The sequence below is a fragment of the Phoenix dactylifera genome, chromosome 2, assembly GCF_051530095.1.
Source record: "Phoenix dactylifera cultivar Ajwa chromosome 2, Ajwa_hap1_PhDact_Kaust_v1.1, whole genome shotgun sequence".
Classification (NCBI taxonomy): domain Eukaryota; kingdom Viridiplantae; phylum Streptophyta; class Magnoliopsida; order Arecales; family Arecaceae; genus Phoenix; species Phoenix dactylifera.
In genome coordinates, this window is record NC_143191.1 from 20898389 (window position 1) to 20907815 (window position 9427).

General features: G+C 41.4%; 1 protein-coding gene across 1 annotated transcript; it reads right to left on the reverse strand.

Annotated features, from left to right (window-relative positions):
• Window positions 1-4044: 4044 nt before the first annotated feature.
• LOC103697442 (translocase of chloroplast 101, chloroplastic) lies at window positions 4045-8686 on the reverse strand. The gene has a single exon (XM_008779297.6). It carries the CDS (start codon window positions 8325-8327, stop codon window positions 4263-4265), a length of 4065 nt encoding a protein of 1354 aa, XP_008777519.4. The 5' UTR covers window positions 8328-8686; the 3' UTR covers window positions 4045-4262.
• Window positions 8687-9427: the final 741 nt, after the last annotated feature.

Sequence of the window (9427 nt, forward strand, 5' to 3'; positions counted from 1 at the left end):
CACATCTTAGGTTTTAGGTTTGCCATATAATCAATGTTACTCAGATAATTGATTGAGAAAAATATATTAAATAACGTGAAAAGCTATAGCTGATGACTTGGTGTGAAGGTACTCAAACCATGACCTAAGCATTTTATAGGCTAGGAAGACGGTAATACATAATTGATAGGAAAGCAAAGGTTATTCTTAGTAGATGAAGTTAGTATTAAGTAGATTACTCCTATTGTTGCTAGGATTGTACAAGTGCGACATATGGTACCCTATAAACAAGGCCCTATAAAGGTCTGGATTTGTAATGGAAGAACCGATTATCAGATAAAACATTGATTGTGTTACTCTCTCCCCTTCGTACCTTTGTTTCACTGTCCCTCTTCTGTTCTCGCCTCCCCTATATTTTACTCCTATAAAGAACTGTTGTTCAGTCTCTTACCTCCATAATGACGATGTCTAGAAACCATCTTATCTTCAGGTTTCAAACAGCAATCTTGGGATATGGGGTTGAGGATATTTTCATGCATCCGATTGGGAAGCATTTCTCCACAGCTCAGTCTTGCTTCCTACGCCTTCATATTTTCCTTGTTGATGAATTCTTTTGTTTAAATTACATCATTTGGTAAATTAACATAATTTTGGCCATTAAATTTCCCCAGGCATGAGAATTGTGGTCATTAATCTATAAAGCTTAGGACTACCAAAACTTTACCCACAAGTCGAAGGCACTAAAACTCAGATGGAAGAGATCAATATAAATTGAAGGTTGATTTTCAGCTTTCTACCTTAATATAGTCTTTTAAAAATCTTTAAATTGTGAAATTAAGAAGGCTAAGAAAAGTTGTTCGACTAGATATCCACAAGAAAGATCCTTTTACAAACTGGTTCGGGTTGTATCTGTTGCGCGAAAAAATGACTGATCACAAAGCAATCCGAAATCCTTCCTTCACCACCTGCACCGATCTCAAAGCGACCATTGCATGATCGAACAGTGGATACACGTGCGGGAAGATGAATCTTCTTTCCCGCCGAAAGATACAACCCATGTCCTTTACAAATTTTGGTCTACTAAGAGTCTTATGGCATAATATTATGGTCAATCTAGGATCCCACTTTTGTGTAATAGGCAATAAAAAGCGCTACTTTTGTTTCTTTTATCTCGATGAAAATGTTTTTATATTGATGAAGCGGACTTTATTAATAGGATTCTTTATGATGTTTCAGATTTAGTAATTTCTCAACATATCAATATGCCACCATGCCCCAGCCCTTCACCTTTCTTCACACTCTTCTTTTCAACGCCTTCCTGGTCTAACATTAAATAATGAATTAAGGGATAAATATCAAACACATGAGATACCGGGAAAAGAGAGACAAATAATGAATTTTCATGTAATTTTGTTTTCATTTGGAGGTACCAAGGATCGTTACGGTGAAAATGGAGAAATTAATACGGAATTAAGGGAAGAAAATGAATTTTTCATAATCTGAAAGGATGCACAGACAGAGTGGAATCTTGGAGAAACATGAAGAACTAAAGACATGGAAATTTCCTGGGCATATAGCTTGTCATTTGATGTGAATATTCATTCCGATTTTCTTTATTTATGATTTGAATCTCTTCGAACATGTCAACACCAACAGAAGAGGTTTCAGTGTTTTGAGTGTCAATGGTTTGACTGATCAATCTATCAGGAAGGCTTACTTTTGACAGACTATACAAGGAAATTAATTTGTTTAGTAGTCTACATCCTCTCTATACCTCTTGGGTATGGAATGCAGTATATCTAAATGTGATTTGAAATTCTTCATATAAGGAGAGAATATCTTGTCAACATAAATTTTCAAAGATCTCTAAGTCATAGATGTGAAACTGCCATTTGGTTCAGAAATGAGAACAGAATGTGCAGGCCTTATAATCTAGAAGCTGGAAGTGCTGGATACAAGTCTACAGTGACAACCTTATATAGCCTACTTAATGGGAAAAGCCTGATGATTATTTTTGTACAATTGATAAGTAGTTCTTAAGGAAAGAAACCAAGAGCTAAAGGTTGAATTGAAAATAGTGGTAATGCGAACTTCTGTTTGACAAATTGAATGCACAACAATAGGGGACAGAAGCAAGAAAAGTAGAGTAAAAGTGTGACCTTGACAATAGAAGTCATTAGAAGACTTTCGAATGAAACTTAAAAATCTAAAGCTGAGGATAGGGGTGATAAAACTAATACATTATAAGATTGAGAAGTTTGTTAGTATAAAAAAAAATAAGGGGGAGAAGAAAACTTTGCAGATCTCATTCAAAAACAAAGCTACACAATTAGCTCCATAATTCCCGTTGACAGTACAGACACACAAAAAGACCAAGTTTTGCATGTGATAAACAAAAGTTTCAATATGACTATTTAGTAGAAGGGTAAATGAAAAGAAGCTTAAAGCAATATGTTAGATCTGTATAATAGGGTAAAGCTGTGACCTCAACATTTGAATTCTTAAAAAGATTGTGGAATAAAATTAAAAAATCTGAAGCTCAAGATAAGTGTGATAAAGTAATATCTTATGCAATTAAGATGGATGTTAATTAAACAAAATGGGAGAAAGAAATTTGCATAAACATAGCAACACAATTAACACCATGATTCTCACTGACCAGAAATACACATAAGAGAAAAAGAGTTTTACATGTGAGAAATAGACACTATAATATGGCTATTTATTAGAATAATAAATAGAAAACAGATAAATGCGATATGTTATAGCATTTGCAAACAACTATATCACTGGAATATCTGAAGCAAAAGACTTGATTTGTTTTCTTTTTTTTTTTTAGCATTTGTAAACAACTATATCACTACAGGTCCCAGGGGCAGAGTTGCGAGCGGCTTGGATGGGCTTGTCCTATGTGCGGCGCGTACTTCGAGCGAGTTCGGTCCTTCTGGAGGGCGACTCGGCTACGGTGATTAGCTGGATTCGCAGGGGCCCGGTTGGTCACGGAGATGCCCATCCTCTGCTTCGTGACATTTGGATGATGGTGAGAGAGGGTGTTACGCTACAGGCTACGCATGTATATCGTGAGGCCAATGGGGCGGCCGATTGGGTGGCCGCGTTTGTTGCGAGCCACTCTGGAGGCACCCTATGGGCTGGGGAGAGGGAGATGCCCGGAGCACTTCGGGACATTTTGTATTCTGACTCTTTAGGGTGTATTCGTACCCGTGATGTATGAAATGCCCGTTTAAGCAAAAAAAAAAAAAAAAAAAACTATATCACTGGAATATCTGAAGCAAAAGACTTGATTTGTTTTCTTTTTCTTTTTTTTTGCTAATGTAATACCAACTCCACCTGTGGTCGAACTGCAGGTTGTTCGTTCACTCTAAAAGGATAGTGCAGCTTCTGAGGCTGCTACATATTATTGGCTCCTCTTCGTTTAGTATTTTCTGTCTTATGTTTAGAAACATAAGACATCCATAGAGAAAGGAGAAGCTAGAGAGAATTTTTTCCAAGTTACAAAGCAATTCAATGGCACATGCTCTATAAAAATGGCATCACTATCATCATTTGTCTATAGATCAGAAAATGTTTAAGAAATGTGATGGTTACCCTGATAGACCCTTAGATACTGCTGTGGTATACAGGTTGTTTGATTGACAAAGTAAATGATGCAAAGAGAACATATAATATCATCAATGCTTTTTAGGCCAGTAGTACCTTATAATCTGTTAATTCTGTTTTTAAGATATCCAGAGACAATCATATGAAAAGAGAATTGGATGATCAATCTCTGCATGCCTATCCTTCATTACAGTGTAGAAGAATGTCTGGAATGATCCATATTTACAGGTTTAGTTATCTTTTGAATGGCTTTTTCATTTCTCAAGGGAGCAAAAAGAGTCAAATTTGATACACTGAAGGATAAAGCACTGAAACATATTATATTAATATAAATTAATATAAGAAGATAAAGCATGTTAACATGAACATATTTAAGTTCCATACAAGTATACTAAAATGAAAGGCTCCATCTTCAATGAGAAAATACAAAATAATTGTGCAGACATATGATCCAAAACTCATAAGACATCAACGTTCATTGCTCTGTTCCCAATTCAAGAATCTGAAACGACTTTGTTCATCCTTAAAAACTACAAATCAAAGAAGTAACAGCAAAATCCAAACTTAAATATAGAAATAAATAATTATTCCAAATATAGTGGAAAAACCATCTCTGGAGTTATGCTCAAAAAAATAACTGAAATGGTTTTACTCTCTTGATCTAACTAATAAGCATATGACTCACCAGGCCGCAAACTCCTAAGAATAGAGACAGCAATCGGAAGGATACCAAGTAGTGCAATCTGAAGTTGTTCTGAGGTGCTTGTCCTGACTGTGATCTGCCCACTCAGCTTGTTATTCAGGCCAACACGAACCGCAATCTTTGAATTCCTCCCAACTGAGAACTGAGACTGCAAATTTGCCCCCAAAGCCAAGTCACTATGCCATCTCATGAGCGACAATCCCAAGGTTGAAAGCGCTTGGCCAATTGGATAGTCCTTGTCCTTGAGGCGTGCCTCCAAATTGGCTCCATATGCCATATCACCTTGTGAACGGATAGCACCAGTGCTTGCAACCAGACTCAACCTCTTCCCAATAGAAAGCTGATCCTCGATCTTCACACCAGTTGCTACAGTTTCCCCGAGGAAAGTAATAGACATTCCTGCAGCAGTCTTGTTCTTCTTCAAATTCTTGAATTTGGTCTCACCACGGAGAATGTAACCGAGCTGTTTCCCAACAGTCTGAATGTCAAACCCAGCAAGTGTGGAACCATTCTCCCCATGCTTGGCTGAAACAGATGAATCCAAATGGATGCTGAACTCCTTCTTATCCTTGGTGACCTGAACAGATACTGCAGCAGGAAATTTGCCAGCAACAGCTAGGCTCTCTTCAAGGCTAACACCATCATAGCCACAATCATGATCCCAACCATGCGTATCCAAAACAGGCCTAGCCAAAAGCTGTGAAGTTGGCTCGAGGAAGCGGTATCGGTAAGTAGGACTATCACAGTCAAAAGAGGGTGGCAATACCATATCAGGCAATGGTACTGGTACAGCTGCAGGGGCATTATCTTGATCATAATCTTCAACCATATCACCATAACCAAAAGCATCCTGACCACTCTTCCCTCTCTTCTTCAACTCCTTCAATCTTCTAAGCTCTTCCTTCCATTGTTTCTTTTGAAGAAGCTTGACTCGGTAATCATACTCGTCAAAATAGGCCCGCTTTTGCTCCTTGGTGAGCTTCGCAATCTGAGATTTCCTTAGGGGTTTAAATGGTGGGAGCTGATCATATTCATCTTCTTCTTCATCTTGATCGGCATCTGACAAGTCATCCAATTCAATATCAGAATCTCCATTGTCACCCCCCTGATCAGTTGATAGCTTTGGGTGCGCTCTAGACTGCAAGAGTGAAGATAACAAGTAAGGAAGTGGCGGTGAACGAAACCGGAATCCAAATAGCTTTCCAGGAGAAGGATCTTGAAGCTTCAAAAGAGAATTAGCTTCAGATAGTATCTTTGAGGAGTAACACAAGAGCAGCATCTGAGGTCTCCAACTTAGGCCATTGGGAAGCACCCTTTGCCCCTCCCTGTTCCTTCTGCAAGAGGGGTGGTTCTCAACAAGAGCCACTGGATTCATCAGGCGCATATCCCCTGCTGCTTGCCGGATGGATTGTTGAACAACATGTGATCTCTGAGCTATGAACACCTCGTAGGTCAAGGGAGAGCCATTAGGCCCATCTGGAGGAGCAGAAGCTGCATGTGTGAGAGCAACAATGGCATTAAACCATATGGATGAACCGAAAATGCTAGTAATGGTTCTCAACAGAGGCAAATCATTAAGATCCCGTGTTTGGGTATCCATGCGGTCTACATATAAAACAATATCAGGTGGGCATTTCTTTGTATACTTCTTTATGGATGAAAGGATCCTCCTATTTGATGATTGGTCCATGACAGAAGCTCTGAGCCCTGGAGTGTCTATAACACGAATTTTAACCCCATCCACAGTTCCAACAATCTCATTTACAAAAGCTGTTGCAGGTTCAAATGCATTGGTTTGTGACTTCTCTTCACCAAAAATAGAATTTATGGTTGCACTCTTGCCCACTCCAGTCTTCCCAATTACTAGAATGTTACAAGAGAAGTCCAGATCCTCTTTCCCCTCAGCTTCAAGCTGTGTAGCCTTCTTTCTTGCATTCTCAAGGCTAAAGGCTCGGCTTGTTTGCCTTCCACGTCTAATTCCCTCTGCAAGGGTTAGACGGTAAAGCACTTGTGCAGCCACGGTTTCATCAGGAGAATGCCCCAATCTTTGAACAAGGCGGAGGAACTTCACCCTTATCAGCTCGACCTTCTCATGCAACTTCTTCTCTTCTTCAGTCATGTCATTCTCAGGTTCAGCTGCTACTGCCAGTTCCGAAGGACTGAATATATTTGTTCGGGAAGAACGGGGAAGAGCAGGTCTGAGAGAAGAGACTGAGGACCCCAAACCTGCTGGTCTGTCAACAGAGAAGATCCTACCTGCATCTTGAGAAGTAATGGTGCTTCCATCTGTTGAAGAACCAGTAGCTGCTTTGAGAAGTGCAGCTAAGGCAGCAGAATCAAAAATTTCCTTCCCATCACCCTCCTCATCAGTGTCCACTTCCTCATCAGAATTTGAGGCAACCTGTCCATCTAAGTTACGTGAGTAATCCCTTGAACTGTCAAAAGCAGATTGGGTACTGCTGCTTGAAGAACCTTCCTCCAATTCTCTTATGATCTGTTTCGCAGTTTCAGAGCTTTCCAGGATTGCAACCCTTGCAGGTCCATCAGAAACCATGCTTTCCTCTTCTTCCTCCTCTTCATTCTGTTCCATGTATTCATTGTCATCTGCCACTTGAGAGTCATCAGCACTAGGTTTCACTTCTTGGTCCGAAACTAAACTTGACAAGAGGCTTTCACCAGTTTTTTCTCTGCTGATAGAATCCTCAGCAAGGATAGGCAATGTATTCAACTCGTCTGCTGCTATCAAATCACCAGCATGTGCAACAAATTCTGGCCCAGGCTCATTGGGTTCTGACTCAGAATCATTAGATGCTTGTTTTGATTCTGCCACCACCTTCCCGTCCCCAGTTCCCTCATTCAGATAAGCACTTCTATTGACAACCCCACCATCATTCTCAGTATTAAGCTTAGCATCAGAGTCCTCAGCCACCTTAGGATCCACAAGTTCGGAGCTTTTATCCAAAACATCATCTTTCTTAACCTCACCAACAGCAGCGGTAGCATCGCTAACATTCCCCCCATCAAGCTTCTCTGCAGAAGCCTGAGCTAACTCAGAATTCACATCAACAGAGCCCCCATTCAAATCCTCCCTCTTCTCTTCACCACCGACACCAACACTGGACTCAGATAACCCATGCTCAAGGGGTTTGGCAGGAGGAACACTTACCCATTCTGGATTTTGCTCGGAACCGGCACCATCAGCAGTGCCGATTTTCACCTCCTCAGCATCAGGTTCGGCTGCTTCAGGCTTCAATTCTTCTGCCGTTTCAAGGTTTTCTTTCGCACCAGCAGTATCGATCATTGCATCCTTCTCTACCACAGCAACAACAGGCTCAGCCTCCGCAGACTTTGACTCCACTGCTTCTTCGATAGCAGGGCTTGAGGCTTCTTCCAGCCCAGTTTCCAGGTTCTCATCTTTGTGATCCGAACCAAAGGAACCGACGGATTCAGCTGCAAAATCTCCATCCTTGATTGGGTTCTTGAGCTGATCTTCAGGTAAAGCATGTTTCCCCTCAACACCCAAAACCCCACCTTTCGAACTCTCCGCCGGATTAGGGTTTCCTTCGGTCTTCAATAGCGGCTCATCCCCCTCGCCGGCCAAGACATCACCTTCATCCGCCGAGCCAGGGTTTTGATCGCGGGGAAAAATCCTAGCGACGGCGGAGGACCCATCCGCGTCCTCCTCCTCATCGCCGAGGCCCTCCTCGAACACCTCCTCCTCGGCGTCATCATCGGCGGTGACCTGAGCGACCGGCATCGACGCCGTCCTTGTCAAGGCGGCGCCTTTATACACGGCGGCGGCCGGTGCGGCGGCGGGATCGGCGGCCCCCTCGTCGGGATCGGAGGCGGTGGCGTACTCGTCGTCCTCGGCGGCGTCGGAGGAGAGGGAGGAGTCGGTGTCGTTCTCTTCGGAGGAGAGCGGGGCGCGGATGGGAGGGAGAGAGCCCGAGGGAGATATGGGCGCCGAAGGGGAAGGGGAGGGGGTCCCAAGTGCCGTGGAAAGGGGGACAGGGGCCGTGGAGTCCATGGCGTAAAGGGATTCGGTTCTCTAAGGCCAAGGAGAAAAGCACATGCCCCAGCCGCAATGAAACAGTGGGGAGATAAGGTTGGCGGGGTTGGAATAGGGTGGAGACTGGAGAGGTGGGGTTTTTATTTGTCTTCCTTCCTCTTTATCAGCTTGGTTTCTACTGGTTTGGCTGTATGTATACTTGATTCTGCGGACTTTAGGATAGGGGCGATGGGGTTGGGATGGAAGAGGAGGGAGAACCACACAAGGAGGGTGAGGGAGGAAGATAAGTTGAAACAAGATTTGTGGGATTTTTGGAGAGTTTTATTTGCGGATTGACATGATTAACCCTGAAATTAGGGTTTGGTTTAGGACTGCAAGAAACAAAGAGAAAGATAAGGTGAAAGAAGATTTTTGAGTTTTTTTTGCAGAGTTTTATTTGCGGATTGACATGATTAACCCTGAAATTAGGTTTGGGTTAGGACTGCAAGAAACAAAGTATCTAAATCAAGTGGAGGGATAAAATATTGATTAGTTGCTTGAGAAGTAAAACCACCTAGGACACTTCATTCCTTATTTACTTAAGAAATTAAGGAAATGCATGACGAGGATGCTGATTGGCTTTAGCTAATAAGAGGGGGAAAGGAATGATTAGCCCTGTCTTAGGTGATGCACATCTTTTGTGGTGGAAGAGGGGTAGCAACATCAAAGTAATAAAATTATTTTATTCAGAATTTTCTCCTTTGTGAATTATAATGTACAATCTGAAATTTTAATCTTATAAATTTATTTAAATATAAAAAGATTATTCATTCACAAAAAAGGCTTATTAAGTCTTACTTTTGTTCTCTTCCATATTTTGTGGGAAGTGACTTCAATTTTGCATTTGATGCATATTGAAGTTTTTGCAATTGCCAAACCATGTACTGTAGCTTTAGGGCTCATTTGGTTCGTGGGAAAAGAAGGAAAAAAAATGTGGTCAACGGAAAAATAATGAAATATCTTTTGTTTGGTTGGAGTTTTCAAAAGAGATAGATGGGAAAGTTATATTTACATAGGAATATGATTCCCACATTTCATGGAAAAATATACTTTCCCATGACTCGGGAATCACTCAATTT